Raw genomic sequence first — 18008 nt, 5'->3', positions numbered from 1 at the left:
GGCATATCTATGCGTACCCCCGTACCAGTATATGAGCGTCACTTCGTACTCCTGCAGCCGGAGGTTGCATCGAGCCAGACGTCCGGATGAGTGCTTTAGGCTTGCCTGCCACCACCATGAATGATGGTCACTCATTGCTTTAAACGGCGCGCAATAAGGTTTGGCCAGCACTACTGATGGTCCAGACAACGGCGAGACATCCTTTTTCGGCTGTATCACCCTGTGAGTTTGAACTTTACATACGTGCTTTCTGCGTCCACAAAACGAAAAGAAATGTGCGTTAGGAATTTTTCTCTACATAGTTTGTTTATGAACATGGCATCCTTCCTCGTTTAAAATATGCTGGAACAGGGAATAAAAGCGTGATTTATTTATCGAAATACCCACTTATTTATCCGTTCCTGTATCTTCAAGCAAATGAATTCTGGAATCGCTCCTTGTTTCTTGGAAGTTGAGCAAGAAAAATAGCAGCCCACTCCGCAAGTACGACACCGGACGGCCACGCATGGTTATAAGGTTCCGGTAACATAGGCAGTTCCCTCGATATCGACATAAAGAAAATTTACAAGATTTGAACTAACAGCTAAACGTTAACTTAAAATAACCCAGCCAAACAAACGCCAAGTATCACCGTGGTTGTCCAGTAACGACAAACAACCAAAATATTCACGAGCCTCGCACACAACGAAATGAATTGACCACGCTACGATAAGTTATGTTAAGCACAACAGAACAATTTTTTGAAGTCAGGTGTTGAGCGAGACGAGAACTGTTGGCCAGGTAATAACTTCAGTGTATACGGAGGAGCTCTGAGGGCATACTAACGTCTAAAAATAGGCGTTATTACACAGATATTTCTTAGGAAACGTAACCTCCTAAGCTTACCCCTTTAAATTTAGGTTTACTGCTTCAATGCACTGATGTCTATTTTGCTTTCATACTGTCATATCAGTTATGGAATCGCTGCATGGGGCAACACCTACCAATGTCGCCTGCCATCCATTCAGCATGTTCAAAATCGAGGAATACGTATTATCACTTCTGCCCCTTTACATTCCAGCGCGTTAGTTGTGCTATATGAACGTAATATTGCCGCGAACCATACATTGGGTTTGTTTATTTATGTTTACCGCCCGGCTGCGCCGGTCTGTGTTATCTCTGCGCCAAGGGAAGCGCGTGTTCCATTCTTTCTTTCTGAGCCGCATGTGTTATCTGTTGTGATAGGGAGAGCATTCCGATCTAACGTGAACAGCCCAGAATAATCTTCTTGGATCTAATATGTTCTCGATGCGAATCACGTTTCGAGAACCACGCGCGCCAAAAGATAAAAAGCCTGCAGTGCGGACGCCGGGGCATTCCATTCGACGACACTCGCCTGTGCAAGTCACTTTGTTGACCGCTGCTTCGCCGCCTCTGTATTCTTTTGAGTTGTTAGGGGAGCACAAGTTCGCTCCAATAAACGTGTTTCTCATTCAAGACAACTGCATCGTCCTTGTCTTCGTGACAATATCTTTTCCGCACAGAAATGCTTCATTATAAATTACCCCTTCTGCTTTTCAAATTGCTTAATGCTGAATTGCCGATTAGTTTTATAGATTTATTCTTTCTCCTTAATCCCAACTGCACCAGGTTTTTGTTTACCCAAAATCTTGTATTGCTCCTTTCAACTTCCGTATTTACGGAAAGCCAACATGACACTTCGCTGCTGTTTCATTCTGGAATTCTCCACAAACGGCTAAATCCACTGCGCACTTGTCTTCGTTTAAAAGATCTGTTAATAAGTTCCTTTTAAAGTAACTACAACTTTCAACACACAAAAGCGTTGCTCTGCATTTGACATCCGCTTTATTATTATTACTTCGAATTGCATCGTTCCAATTCTTTCCATACCCCCCACTGTAACAGTGTTACAGTGGCAGCAGTGGCGGCGACGAGACACGCTTCCTAAGTCGCATCTGCCCTATTTTGCAGCCTGTTTGCCGGTTACCATCTTCGGGTTCCTGCTGCATCACCTGCCTACGTGGTCAAATCCACGTGCGCCTGCGCCGCTGCCCTGCACGTGTGCGTCTGAGCGTTGGCCCAACAGACCCTCTGAGCCTGCGCTGCCTGCAGCCTGCTGCACCTGCGCGGCTCTCGTCACCCCCAAGCGGAGTCTTAAAGGAGCACCCACGGCAACCCGGCTTCATATGGCAGCAGCAGTGGCGGCGACGAGACACGCTTCCTAAGTCGCATCTGCCCTATTTTGCAGGTTGGTTGCGTAAAAATTCCAACCGTTGGTTATTGTTTTGCCGCGACTGTTGCTGCCCAGCGTTTGTGGCGTTTTGGTGCTCATTTTTTGGGGTGCAATGCCTACTAATGCTGAGCTAGCGCAGAAGATTGCGTCCCTTGAGGCGTTGCTTGATGATAAGAAAGATGGTATGCTAGATGCGCTTGCCGAAAAGTTTAAGACGAAGTTAGAAAACCTGGTACTCGGCGAACACGTTAAGCTATCTGAGACTGTTGACTTCCTAAGTACGGAATATGACTTGATGAAGTCGAAACAGGCGGAGCTGATTGCGTCAAATAACGAGCTTTCGGCAAGCAACGCTGCTCTCGAGAAAAGGGTGGGCGAACTAGAACAATACTCGGGACTGAACAACATTGAGATCAAGGGCGTTCCTGTGACGGAAGGTGAAAACTGCCATGAGATCTTACAGACCATGGCAAACGCCATTGAGTGCCCTGCTGAGGTAACGGACATTGACGTCGTGCATCGCGTCCCAACAATGTCGAAAAATAAGAATGAAAAAAACATAATCGTCCGTTTTTGCTCGCGTGAAAAAAAAGAATGACTTCCTCCGGAAGGCGCGCAAGGCAAGGCTGTGCACTAGCAACATTGGTTTTTCTGGAAACACCCATGTGCCTGTCTTCGTTAACGAGCATCTGACTTTTGAAAACAAGAAGCTTTTTTCCAAGGCCCTATCTCTTAAGAAAGAGCACCACTGGCAATTCCTACGGACGGACAACTGTCGCATAAAGGCCCCAAAAACCGAGGACAGCAAGGTCTTTCGCATTGACACAGAGAGGGACTTGAGGGTTTTCTCATAATCCTCAGGCTTGTAGCTTTTTGAGCTACTGCGGGCAAACTGCAACCAATGGCTTTGCTGTCACCCGATGATGCAAAAAACCGTCTTTCTAACAACAATCGGTCTTTAATCCATTTTAATGCACGAAGCCTAAAGAAGAACCTCGACACAATCAATAGTTTCATATGCATATCAGAAACTTGGCTTTCTGATTCTGACAGCAATAGGCACAGTTTTCCATCATATCCATCAGAGTATTCTCATCGAGCTTCAGATAGCCATGGAGGAACAGCAGTTTTCATATCGCCTAATATCTCGTACCCACGTAGACATGATCTGTCCTTCACTACTAATCATTGCGAATCGGTGTGGATAGAAACGGATAGGTCACTACTCCCCCATAACAATAAAAAGTTCGTCATTGGTTGCATCTATCGTTCCCCTTCGTCCTCTCTCACTGAATTACTGCTTAACCTTGATACTATTCTTAACCAGCTAGCATTCGAAAATAAGGACGTTCTGTTAGTTGGTGACATAAACATTAACTTACTTGACACCGAATCTAACTCGTCTACAGCTTACACAGATTGCTTTACTGGGTTTGGATTCGAATCACTGATACATTCACCCACGAGATGCGTGCGCAATGCTCCCTGCACTTTATTAGACCATGCAATATCTAACCTATCACCCCAACTTTTCCCAGCCGTTCTTGACTCAGATATCACCGATCATTTTTCTATTTTGCTTATTTTTGACGCGGAGGTACCTGAAAAATGCAGTTCTCATTTCACATCCGTATTTGATTCGGTAAAATGTATAGAAGCTATCAGGGCGACTGACTGGCGTACCATTAACTCTATGGATGATGCAGAACTAGCACTGCAGCACTTTTCTTCGGCGTTTTTAAGACCTGTGTCATCTAGCACTACTACTGTTAAATGTAAAAAACGATTCAGCTACCCGAATAATCCTTGGATTACTCATGGACTTTTAGAAAGCATGCGAAAGAAAGATAATCTCTACAAGAAAACCAAAAGGCAGCCCTTTAATTCCAATTTATCTAAGCGTTACAAAAAATACTGCTCGCTCCTAAACATTCTTTTAAAACAGGCAAAAATACGTTATTATGTGAATGAATTTGCTAAACACGAAAATAACCCAAAAAAACAATGGAATCTATTTAATACCTTTCTTAACACGACTACAGTAATTGCCTCAATACAAAAAATTACCTACAATGGAGCAAACCTAAATAAACCTACTGACATTGCCGATGCTTTTTGCGAATATTTTTCCTCTGTCTACAATAACCCCCTTCAGTCTGTGAATGCGCAACATGGTATGCGCCGTGCTAGCCAATCTTTCTTTTTATTCCCGGTTACACCAGAAGAAGTCCGGTCTACGCATGGTACACTAAAAAAACAGGAGCCCAGGCCTAGATAACATTTCTATTCGTCATTTGAAGTTAGTTGTCGATTTAATCGTAAATACACTTACCCATATAATAAATCTTGTATTTAGGTCTGGAACCTTCCCATCTTCTTTAAAAAAAGCTAAAGTGATACCCAATTTTCAAAAAAGGTGATCGATTATTACTATCTAACTACCGCCCCATTTCCATTCTCTCCTGTCTGAGTAAAGTAATTGAACAGCTGTTTTCCAAACGTCTTAATAGCTACCTAACTAAGTTTAATATACTAAACCCTTGTCAATTCGGTTTTCGGTCTGAACGTTCCACTAACCTAGCTTTGCTTTCGTTAACTGACTTTATTAAGAAATCTATTGACTCTGGAAATTTCGTGGGGTCTCTTTTTTAGACTTAACTAAAGCATTTGATACCATTAATCACGAAATCTTGTTTAATAAACTAGAAACGTATGGCATAACCGGACCGGCATTATCCTTTTTGAAAAGTTACTTACTAAACAGAAAACACACTGTATATGTTGCTGATACTTTCTCTGAAACGAGAACATTTAATCAAGGTGTTCCCCAGGGATCAATCTTAGGTCCTTTACTTTTTATTTTATATATTAACGACCTTCCCGATTGCATTAATCCCTCTCATTGCGTTTTGTATGCGGATGATACTACAATATCATTATCTAATAAATCAATAATTTGCCTTACCTCTAACTTGAATGCAGTGCTTAACAACGTTATAAACTGGTGCCGTGACAATTACCTAATTATTAACCCGGAAAAAACTAAATTTATGGTATTCAAGTCCCATCAGAAAACTATCACTATTTTTCCTGAACTAAAACTTGGGCCTCATTTAATTGCACCATGTGACCGCGTTACATTCCTTGGCATTCATCTCGACCCTAACCTTACATATAAATCGCACTTTTCCAATCTTAAGCAAAAAACAGCTTTTGGCATACGAGCTTTGATCAAAGCTCGGCGCTTTTTTCCTCATCATGCTCTGTTGTCTTTATATTCTGCTTTTGTTCACAGTCATTTCCATTATGGCATTGTTTTATGGGGCAACGCGTACTCTTCACACGTTTCATCGGTTCAACATATTCAAAATCAGTGTATTCGGATTATAACGTTCAGTTCATGTCGTTCTTCTGCTTCAGGCCTTCTACGTCAGAATAACATACTATCAATTAATGCAGTATTTCACTATAACCTGGGAGTATTTTTTTACAAATTATTGCACTCTTACCATTCTTATGATTTCATTGATCTTGTTAGTTTACGAAGCAAAACCTTCACCAGATTTTCAAGTAATAATAATTTCTTGTTACCACCTGTTTGAACTAATTACGGTAAGAAAACATCTTGTTTCGCAGCTATCACATTGTGGAATAATTTGCCTGTTACGGTTAAATCGTCGTCTTCTATTACATGCTTTAAAAACAATCTTAGAGAGTTTCTTCTGGTTTAGTTACAATCCTGCTTTTGTTCGTATTTATGAGTTACATTCCTGTTTGCTTGTGCCGTTATTTCTTTTACGTTACTTCACATTGTATAACTTTTTGTTTATATATATTAGGCTTACTGTTGAGTGCATGTAGATTATAGATTAACTTCACTTGTCTTTTTACTATTATGATGAGATGATACGCCCATTTGCTGCTTTAAAACATTTGTTTGTGTATTCATCATCAAGGGTCCCCTTACAGTCTGTCGACTATGGGACCCTTGTCTGTATAATATTATGTATGTATTCTTTTTATAAAATAAACTTTCAATTTCACTTTCAACTGTGTGGTTTCCCTTTTTTTCTTGTTGTTTTTTGTTGCATTACTGGCACTTTTTTGCTGTAAATTACCCGAATGTCGACCTTTTTTTTTCTTTGTTCCTACTTTGTATCATTGTTTATCGTTTGTCCCCACCGACGACCGTTTTTTGTTTGTGCGAATATTTGTTTAGCTAGCGCTTACTGAACGCCGCTACCCTTACGATTTTTTTCTTGTATGTTTTTTGGGATTGTTCCTCGTGAATTCTTGTGTATGTTCACGTGAATTACAGTTAAGCAGGTGACTTTTCTGCATTCACCTGTGCTGCTACATTGCATATTGAATGCTTCCGTTGCATTTACTTATCGAGGGTGCCGTCGCAGTCCTGTGACATTGTGACCCTTGTCTGCAAATCCTTGTATATGTTTTGTAATAATTAAACTTCATTTGATTTATTTGATCTTCATTTGAAATTAAAGTCGGTGGTCAATCGTGGTTCCTATTTAGAGCTCAATATTCCCCGAAAACGGAATTTCTACGCTCCTTCGTTTGTATTTCGCAATCCCTGCTTTTTATCTCTTTCTATCCCTGTCTCGCTCAAAGGTATTTTTTACTTCGATACATCCGGGCATATCAGGAGTTTTAGTGGTCATGCTGATCTACAGGCTCGATTTCTTTCTCACCAGCAGTGGATGGCAAGTCCCGCTCATGGCGCTGAAGACTGCGTGCTGACTGCGACGTTAATCCAACCACTACTACCAGCAAGGAGCTGAGCAGCACTGCTGAATACCTGCACATTTAAAGGAAACAAGTTCGCCAGCGAGAAATTCCTTCGATCAGGTTTATAGCTCTACGGTAAGCACTATTCATCGGCCACATGACACGAATACATCAAGATCTCCCCGAGCATGTTACGGCGAACCATAAGTCTCACCAGCGTGTGTAAACTGGCGTATTTTCTCGCAATGTCTTGACCGCATAGCAAAAAAATCTTCTGGGTAACGCAAGAACACTTCATCTTTACTCGGTTTCTTGTATGCGCCCTTCAAAGAAAGTTTACTATTTACTGCAATATCAAGAGAATAACCTCCTTGATATAATTCCTTCGTTGCAAGGTAAACACTTTGAAAGTACGCATTAAATTTTTGTAGAGTAGATCACTCTAATCAATAAGAATGACACATACCGTAATGCCTTAAACACTGTCATTACTACGATTCCAACAAATTTGCGAATTTTCGCTTGCACACTTTTATTATATACAGGGACGATACAGCGAAGCCAGTGCGTTTAAAAATATTACACTTTCATACACAAGTCTCAGCTCTTGGCAACACGGTCTTTCCGTTTTTCACTGTGATCACAATGTCAGTTGTTCGCGTTTGGTGAGCATGATTACACCATTGACATAAAACAGAAGTCATCCACTGTTAATGAAGAAACAGGATGTTTCTAGTTGAAATTAACGTTTCTTGGACCGAACCTATGCTCCGCAGCAAAAAAAAACGAAAGTACCAGAGTTGAACAAGTAGTAACAAAATGACATGCACATTCAGTCACCGAATCAAGGTTACTGCCGTTTGCTCTGTCACTTCGAACACGGTGACGTTTGAAACCATCGAATACTAAATCAAAAACAAGGTCTATCAAACCAGAAGACTATAGGTTATAGTCAGTGATGTGATATCCTTTTCCTATCCAAAATGATTGCGTTGAGAGATACGACAGAGAAAGCGAATGGGCGTTCCTCTCGAAACTAAGGATAGGAACATTCTTTGGGGCACTCAAGACTCCTTAGGCACTTTGAAAGCAAAGGCATGGCGACACTTTTTTACTTGTTTTCTCTTGCATGGTGCATCCATCACTTTGTTTGATTTTTTTTCTTTGTCTCTTGGAACATATTAATATCAACCCTTCTTTTTCTTCTGTACCGTGGCTGAGTATCATTCTTCGCTTTCCTTTCATTGTGTTACGGCGCAAATTACGTCAACAAAAAGAATAACACACGCAGTGGCTTCCCTAGAATAAGGGTACCGCAGTGCTGGTGTGGATCGGTTTTTGTTCAAGGTGAAATTTGCCGTGGAATAATGTACGTACAGTCGCCAGCAAAAGTTTGCGGGATGTGCAGCGCGTGGCCGACGGGCGCAAAACTGCATTGCTGCGCCATCTGCAGCCAGCGGGCGCCGGGTCGAGGCTCAAGGAACTTCCGTGCTAGGCGAGCTTTGCACATGCCTGTCCTTTATTAGTTACGGGGCATCGCTGATCCCTCCCTTGCCCCCGACATGCTTTCGACGTTCGCGGCAGCCGCTGTGGCGCCGCGTGACCATCGCCGTCCTTCCGCTATCACTGGTGCAACAAAACACGTCGCCCGAATGCAGCCGCTGTTTGCGTGGCGCACAACGTTGAATAAATGTTATCTTCCCCGAGGCACTACTGGTTGAGCACGAATTATGTTCTAAATTTTACCCTAAGCACCGATAACCTGTAAGCTGGCCCAGAATTGCCATTCACCGCTCACGCCTGTAGCTACCGCAATTGATGTTGGTGCGTGCTCTGACCGTGCCGCCCCGCGCTCCGGAGGACCAAAGAACGCATATCGCCCGCCTTACCGGCAGCTCTAAGTAGCCAGTGACGGAAGTGCAAGTGGCAAGTTGCGAGTGCAAGTGGCAAATGGAGAGTGGTGAGAGCAAGTGGCAATATAAATTACACACTCAGATGAGTACGAAGCACTTTTACGGGCATCCGCTATAACAGAAAACGAACTCAGAACTGTTGGGTGCAGAGCAAATACTCCAGTTCAAACGCAAAGTTTTTCATATGAGGACTAGGGGGTGCACCAGTTGTAACAGGCGGAACACACACGAAAGTTTAAGTGAAGAGAAATGGGAACAAATTTAGAGCCCTTGCAGTCTGTGATGAAGGATAACAAGCTAACCTGGGCGGAATTCAAAAAGGTCACGAAACAAACTGGTTATGGGTAAGAGTTTCGCTTACGTCCTAGTTATTTTTTTTTAAATTTGAATTTATTTCATTTTTTATTACAACAAACTGTATACAATATAATATTTCAGAAGGAGGTCCCAGAGTCAGAGACTGAAGAGTGAATGGAAGCAATACGGACTAATGTTTTATTCTATAGTACAAACACGGGACTGAAACTGGCTTGCAAAACGTTGCAGTCGTCTGCGCGACTAATTATCATACGATTTTGTCTGGGGTAGTTCCGACAAAACGAGGTTTACAGCCATTTTCTGTAACCATACCTTCTCCTTTGAATGTCATGTATCGACAGCAGACAGGAATTCCCTATCGTTTACGCCTTCCATATAAACTACCTGTGGCAAGTACATGTGATTAGGCGTTAATGATAACGCCATCCTCGCGGCCAATTTCGGTATGATGTTTTTACTTGATACATACATTAGACAAGAAAGTTTGCTTTGCCGCAATATTCACCGGAAAGTTTACTTTGCCGCAATAATAAATTCAATGACGCGACTTTTTTTCATGCACCCCGTCACCAGACGCAGTTTCCATTAGGTAGCCTAAATAACTCCTGTAAAATAAATTTAGTCGTCGACCAATGAATCACTAAGATATGATTTATTCAACGTTGCCCGCCGCGAAAACGGCGGCCGCGGGCGAAGTGTTTTGTTGCACCAGTGATGAGCGGAAAGACGGCGATGGTCACGCGGCGCCACAGCGGCTGCCGCGAAAATCGAAACCATGTCGGGGGCACGGGAGGGATCAGAGATGCCCCGTAATTAATAAAGGACACGCATGCACAAAGCGCGCCTAGCACGCCAGTTCCTTGAGCCTCGACCGACCAGGCGCCCGCTGGCTGCAGATTGCGCAGCAATGCTGTTTTCCGCCGCTCTGCATCGCTCTGGACATTCCGCAAACTTTTGCTGGCGACTATACTTTAAAACCAAATCTTTACTAATTTTGGTAAATTTGTTCTTTATTTGACGCAGCTGAGCAGTATACTTGGCAGGGCAATCAGTGACTAAGCAGGCCACGCTTTGCCGACAACCGCGTACGTTGCTCTCGCCGCCGCTTCCGGCTTGGCGCATGCGCTTTCCGCAGCTGGTTCGCGCCTAACTGCGTTACAGGCCGCGTACATGCGAGCTTGGCCGTTAATAAGAGCGAGGCCGGGCCGTGCTCTCTGAGCATTGCACGGGAGCTGGACGCTTTGAGCCGTCGCCAGCAAGTGGCATCTGACCACCCCGCGGATAATGCCAGGCGATTCGTTGGTCTGGGAAAACGCCGGAGGAGTGAACACAACCGTAAACAAAGGCAGGCTTTGGACGATTAGTACAGTGAATACAGCTATATCAAATTTTAACGAAACGAAACCAAGACTTAACCTGGCTAAGCCAGGCTTTCGCTTTTCATATCAACAAATAGCTAAGCTAACCCGCAGCCATAGGTTCCTGCATATAAAGATTATTATTATTTATATATTCCCACACCACTTACCTTGAAGTATACGGCGTTTTCATCATATTGGTTAGCCGCTCAGGCCCAGTAGTGACCACTCGAAACCTGTAGAAAGCGAAATTCGGTTCTTACAGAACCACAGGCACATAAACGCACGTATAATGGACCACACAGCCGCAAAAATGTACCCCGCTTTCCACGCGTGAGCACATCGCGTACATACATATCAGCACTGGGGGCTAGCTCAAAATTCCAGCAGATTGCAGTTACTGAATCAACTGTGTCACTTTCATGAAGAATTAAACATAATTATGAACTTCGGCGTGTTGAGATCTCGTAAATGTCGTTTAGAGGCTCTAATAGCACAAAAGGAACTTCTATAAGTGGAACTCACACCACCGCAAGCCCAATAAGGGGCGACAATTTTAAAGTAGAAAACACTAATACATGCGATATTTTAATAAGCTTTCTGGTACGAACATAGCAAAAAGAAAGCGGTACTAATGGCATTTAAAACGTACAGAAACATCCACCCAACCTATTTATTCAAAGTACGACTGTAATTTGTGAGCGACCTTGGCCGTTTGTTCTTTTAAAATAACTACAATTTCTGCCTGCCGACCAAACCGTTTTCTATTTGATCACTATATTGAAACCCTAATTTTTTATCCACCTTTTTATCAACCTAACTCCTGTCATATTAAAGTATATAACAGTTTCTTAAACAACCATCAAGAAAGCGCAATCATCACCTTAGCGTTTCATCTGATAACCCGCTCACCACCACCTTTCAACTTAACTTTTCCGCATTCAGCCGAACATAATGACTCTCCAGCCATACAAATCGGCATACATTTATCTCCGCAAACATTCACATGAAAACTCACCAGCTATTCAACACAGGGGAAGGGCTCCACGTATTACAAAAGAGTTACAAATAAAGACGCTCCAAATTCACGCCGACTTAGCACGCTACACCTTCCTATCTCCATTATTTCATACATAATGCGCACGATCGTAAAAGGCGTATACCACTTACCATGCGCGAAGCGTTCATTGTTGTAGAAATCCCACAAAAAAGCATTGCATCTATAATATTGCCCGCCGCCAGACGCGCTTCAAAGCAATCACCGCACAGCCTGCTCCGTAGTCCAACTTTAGATATACGAACGCCTGCCCATACCCATGATGATCAGGAGATGCCGTCAGCAAATTCGAAATTGAGGGTAAATAACTCCTCATGACAGCAGCGCCTACAAGCTGCCCCGAAACCGCAGAGGAGATGGGCTTAGCACATCCCACCCGCTACGCACATCCCACCCGCAGCCAACATGCCATACAGGACGATTATCCAGAACATCCAGGCCGCCCGTCGACACTGCCACCTCGGCCGTATCTCATCACAGGGCCGTACTTTGTTCCGTAAAGGAATGACTTCTTAGATTCAATGTCATGTGGACGCCGGGACATTCGTGCCTAGATGTGGATGGAAGCTGGTTTTACACTACACAAATGTATAGACACATCACGGCCGTGAGCACTGACCGTTATCACACAACATCCATCTTTTACAATTTATTTATTTATTTACTTATCACGATGCCCACCACAGCAATAGCAGAAAGAATCATTTTAAACGAGCTGCAGATGAGTTAGTACCCCACTGGTATGTAACAGCGCTAAAACTGGACCAGTTACGATCGATGACTTTCCTGCTCGCAGCATCGTCTGCCTATCAGAAACTGTCGGTCTGCTATCAACAAATCCGAACATTAGGCTCGCCCCCTTTTTGCCACCCATTTTTAACGACCTTTGACATAGCCATGCTCCCGCTGTACCGCACCGAGACAAGTCCGCCATCCCAATCACCCTTCTGGCATCCCCTGTACCCCCTTAAAAGGAGCAGTCACTTTCCAGCGCGTTCTATGGGTTTCGCGGCTATATTTCCACACATGCGCTATGGCGTTAATCCTGCCCATGTAGGAAGGTATTTTGTATTGACCATCTACTAAACATCAAGGGACTATGGTGGGGTTCCACTGCCAAGCCCCAGTGATTCTGCTTGCCCGTTACCTAATGTGTGAAGGTCATACGCGCATTGTTGTTGCTTTTGGAGACATACACACAAAACACGGCCGGACACAAAGTCTGAGGGGCAACGTCCTGAATAGCCACCAAAAACCAGACCACCACTGATCGTAGCCAGGGGATTGGAGATTTAGAACATTAGGAACAGAATCTTCTAACTCTTGGAGCAAAAGCAGATGCCAAACTTCATGGCGTGCATGCGACCGCCCGTGCATGTACGTACGTGCGTGCGTGTGTGTGGGTATTACTTGTAGGAGCGTTTCGACATCATCAAAAACCCTTCTTGGCGTAAAAATGTAATTTTTTCTTGCACTAAAGTCACTAAAACGTTCGCTCAGTAAAAACAAATACAGTGTAGCCCACTTCTATCGAACCCGGTTTTAAAAAAATAGCGGCTATAACGAACAAATCTTCGTTTCCCGTTACCATTGGTATACATGAATTTTCTGTCCATATATAGCGAAAAGCGGATATAACGAAGTGATTTCGGTTTCCCGTGGTGTTCGTTATAAGCGGGCTCGACTGTATTAATCCTGCACTTGAACTTGTTAAACTTACAATAACGAAGTACAGCGTGCGCACGACCGCTGCGGGCACACCAATAACCGCAAACGGCGCTTATTGTGAAAATTTTGTGCTTTCCTTTTTGAGGATAGAGCAGGTTGCTTGCGAACTAAGAACTTTGTGGAGAAGTATACACAAAATGTTGAGGTATGCGTGGTTTGCGGAAAAGAAACAGAAATTACATGCCTCATAGTGGTATAAGGCGGGGGTATCCGTCCAAATTTACATGAGAGAAATATTCGACTTCCAGAAGCCCTAGGACATTTAAGGGTAGCACAGAGGATGTTAATTTCAAGACTGTCGAGGGGATGAAAATAAGATTAAAATGCTGGTGGACGAAAAGCAGAAAGGGGAATAATGCCTAAAACAGTTACTACCTGTAACAGGAGAAAAAGTTTTTTGTGCATAACAAGTTTTTGTGCCTGCCCTAAGCAGCGCTAGTATTAAACGAATAGTATAAAACATTTTTGTAAGATGGCACGTCATCACCCCGCTACAAATAAAAAACCAATAGGCTGCATCATCATAATAATCATTCGCTCTTCAAAACTAAAGTACCTATTCTTTCCGCGGGCTTAAAAGAAAAGGTGAGAGCTTTAGCACTCGTGAATATTTCACCGAACTCGCCCGAATAGCATCAAGAAAGTTTTTTTTTTTGTAGAAGAAACGCTGTGCCATTTTCATTGTGTTTTACAATCTTGCGCACGGAACATCAGGGATACTTGTTTGACAAAAAAGCAGTAATTGTCAAATAAATACCATAGGGATCAGTACGCAGTGCGCGTGCGCACAAATAGCCACGCACAAACACACACGGTAGAATTTTGTTCGTGATTCATATTAAAATATGTAGTTTGACTTCAAAGCGCGCGCTGCTGCCTTATTTATTAAAAGCATCCCGCATCAGCTTACTGATATTGAGCGAAACGGGCTTTAGTGATGACATTGAGATACAGAGGCTCTGGTTGAATTGCCGAACATTATCATTTTTTCTCACCACCGCAAAGATGCACGTGTACGGGAGTACACATCACGACTAGCCAAGAGCTTTCTTGCTCACTTGTCAACATCACTTCATAACACGGTATATAATGGGTGATATGCCGTGCCCCACTGGATACAATATTACTTGGTGTATGCTACTGGTCCCCGAGTACTGATACAAATTTCGCTCGCGAACCAAAAGAAATCTTTTCTAAGCCTGTTCTGAAATGCAGCATAGCACATATTATTTTTCATAGTGACTTTACATTTCCTAATATGCACAGGGTAAACAAAAAATCTTTAATTACAGGGCATACTGAAACATAAGAATTTGTTTCTTTAATGTTTAACCTTAATCCACTTGCATCCGAACCAACTTGTGCGATTGGCGAATCTTCCAGAATTCTTGATTGACAAACGACACCACAAGCAACAAATCTACTGCGTACTTACACGAAATTTCAGAGAACAACGTAATTTATACTGCCCATATTACCTTCTCCTAAAACACGCCACATTTCTAGGAAATGACTTCTGTTTAATAAAGGCAGTTTTAATGCAATGAGAAACCACGCGAGTTTTTGTCTAATTTTGGATCAAGTTTTATTCCAAATGCCCTAAACGTAACTGGTTATTTTTTCCGTCGAATAATGAATATACCTTGTACATTTATACGTAAACAAACACAATAAATAAATGCCTGGCCGACCAAAATATTCGCCTGTTTTTAAAAAGGTTACGAAAAGCAGAAAATAAAACGCAGTGCCCCTTTCGCCCCGCGAATCTTAAACAGGCAGTGACACAAAAATTTTGCACGTTGTTTTTTTGTTGCGATAAGTAGCTAGTTACCTACTTATAACCTGTAGAAACCTCATTTGCTTCAGCGTGCGACTTTTGTTTATTTAGAGGCATTTTCAATGCGGCCAGTCGCAGTTTCGGTTTCAGCGAGTGCCGGGAAACGATGGATTTTGAGTGAACAAAGCTGACCACGTGACCGTCGGAGGGATATCCCAGAGCAGAGCTGCCGTAGCGCTGTCGAATCCGTATCGACGGCCGTTTCTGTGAATGCCCCCACGTACTGATCTTGTAAGGCGCTTAATTAAACAGAGACCGTGGATGTGACGCAGGCGCTGCGAGTGCAAATGCTACCGCGGCTAAAGAACGACGCGCGACGCTCGAGACGGTGGGTGGCAAGACGCGCGCTGGGAGCAGCCGGCCGTTCTGCCTACAGGCCCGCCTACACTTGTGTTCGGCTTAGCACTGCGGCGGATATTCTAGTGCCGCTCTCGTAAGCGGTGCAGATGACAATTTTTAATGCAACCCGCCATCGCATTAATAACTCCTTTCTCATGCAAGCCACCATGGTCGGGACTTGGGGACAATTTCGTGCAGTGGTAACAAGCTATCACTCGAGCTACCTGCGCCGGCCTGGGCCACTTCGAGGCTGTGGCCGCCTCCTGCACAGCGACCGTGCGGCTAGCTCAGTGGGCTTTTCGTGCCTCCGCCGCGTTTTCGCATCCAATGGTAATAAACAGTAATAGAAACAGAGTGCCTGAAATCGCTGTAGAACTTTGGTCGCGGCCAGCTGCGCGATTAGCTGACGGCGCCTCCGCCGCCAACGATCGGGTCGTTCGTTCTCGAGAGCAGAAGCTCCGCCCTCCGGCCTTCCGATTGGAGCGGCGAGCCGGGCGAGCCGGCGAAAAACGCCGGCAGTGCAGAAGCGGCAAACACAAACTCGTGACGTGTTGGATGTGGTTTATTTACACAATATCCTCGGGATGTCGATTGCGTGTGGTCCTCTGCTGGCTGTTCGATTGCGTTTCCCACACTTTAAAATTGATTTTAAATATGTTCTAGGCTGTATTCGCCGCTGATATTTTGCAGATGATGTATATGTGTTCCCGCCAATCTATCTCCAAAGTTATCTCGCATTCAAAATTTTGTGTCAGTGCCCCTTTAAGAGAAACGCGTGCACGCCGGATATACAATACGCTGCAGAGACGCATTTTATGCAGAAATTCGTAGCAGACTCATTCACTATACCACAACGACTTACCTAAAATTTTACAAATAACCCTGCAAGGTTCAGGGAAGCTGTAAACCTGCCGCCGAGAAGCGAAACAATGCTTACTCATGAGATGGATGAGGAAGTCAGTGACGCTAATTGTGGCGAAGATTTAGCATCACGTTCTGCTTTATGTTTATTAACAAAGCAGATTTGCCGCTTCCAACGCAAGACACAACAATTTTACCAATACTACCTGCAGCCGAATTCGCTATTGCTGGCATTCCTTCTCTTATCGAGATAATGAAACTTTCCTCATCAACTCTCATAGACAACATTAGCTACAAACTGTTCAAGAAAATTAAAACAAATATTCCTTCATATTTATTTATGCGGTTCTCACTGTCGCTTGAAACAGGAATGTTACCTGTGACTTGAAATTTGGAAATCTGGACCGGTCCACTCAACAGGTAAGAACCAGTCCTCTAAACTTTGGCCCCGTTTCGCTGACCAGCGTCTTCCTGAGCACTAACATTTGTTTCATAATTGCCAGCATATTTTTCGTAAATTTGTATCCTTTGAAACAGAACTAGCGATAATTATTTATAATCTTCATGGTATTCTTGACAGCAACCTCCAGACTGATGCAATCTGACGCAAATGTCAAAAAGAAGTGTATGTGACGTCATAAGAAATTTGCGGGAAATGGATCGCAAGTGGCCACTGCTTCATCAGGCTTTATAGTCGCTCATTGGTCTGTCGAATTACGCAATAAAAGTGCTGTGATTTTTATCAACAGAAAGCCATCATTTAAATTAACTAAACTTTGATTTGGACTTTATATCAGCTTTTAGTGTCTTGATGTTGACAATTGTACTTTGCAATATTTCGTGATTAGCGTTGCTATCTTTGTTGAACTTGAATGCTCTAACTCTATATTTACAGTAATTTCAGCCACCCCTAGGGCAGCGCCTTTGAAAGGGCGAGAAGAACAAAATATTTTTGTTTTCACCTAGAATTCCCAAAGCTTTCAAAACAAACAAGACAATGAAATTTTTTTGTGACCTTCTAAATGTGGGCGAACATTTCCTAATCTTTTCAGCGGGCATGGGGGTCACGTATACAGCCGCCTATGACTGTAACGAAGCCCTTATTAAGACCAATCAACAGATAATCCTTCCCAGAAACAAAGGCTAGACAACCAGCATCGTCACTTAAGAAGCACAGCAGAACCAGTGCAATTTCATCAAGACACCGGTGCAATTCGAAATTCCAAGTCTGCATCACGAAACGTGCATGAAGTGACACTTTATGCGCAAGAAATTGACTATTCACACTAACCTGTAAGAGCACAACTTCTGCCTTCTCCAGTCGACGTTACTGCTGCTTCTGCTGAGTGGCAGGCGTGATGCCAAATATATAGGCAGAAGGGGCTTTGCAAAGTGTAACACGAGAACTCAACAGTTTCATGTGTCAGTGATACTGGCCGCTTGTGTCCATTAGGGCTGCTGATTGGTCGGCAAATACTCGCCGTCTTGCCCTGAAAACGCTGATCCTGTTTGTGTCGCTAGTGTTGTGGGGTGATACCTTGCCTTGCGGAACACGCAGTGAAATCAGGGCTACAGAAGCCACCCCTAGCTAGGCATTGAATGATGAGAAACGTACAGA

The 18008-nt window shown here is 43.4% G+C and overlaps 1 protein-coding gene across 1 annotated transcript in view; it reads right to left on the bottom strand.

The window, feature by feature from the left end:
- LOC144167054 (uncharacterized) overlaps positions 1-17723 on the bottom strand; it is a 43541-nt gene extending 25818 nt beyond the window's left edge. Inside the window, exons 1-3 of the mRNA XM_077696443.1 lie at positions 17682-17723; positions 10739-10804; positions 6943-7049 (exon numbers count right to left, since the gene is read on the bottom strand). Coding sequence (XP_077552569.1) covers positions 6943-7049; positions 10739-10764 — 133 coding nt within the window. The 5' untranslated portion in view covers positions 10765-10804; positions 17682-17723. The remainder of the gene's footprint in view (positions 1-6942; positions 7050-10738; positions 10805-17681) is intronic.
- Positions 17724-18008: the final 285 nt, after the last annotated feature.

The sequence above is a fragment of the Haemaphysalis longicornis genome, unplaced genomic scaffold (assembly GCF_048455015.1).
Source record: "Haemaphysalis longicornis isolate Haplotype H1 unplaced genomic scaffold, Haemaphysalis longicornis Haplotype H1 scaffold_2, whole genome shotgun sequence".
In the NCBI taxonomy this organism is placed as follows: domain Eukaryota; kingdom Metazoa; phylum Arthropoda; class Arachnida; order Ixodida; family Ixodidae; genus Haemaphysalis; species Haemaphysalis longicornis.
This window is presented reverse-complemented; position numbering and strand designations above follow the sequence as displayed.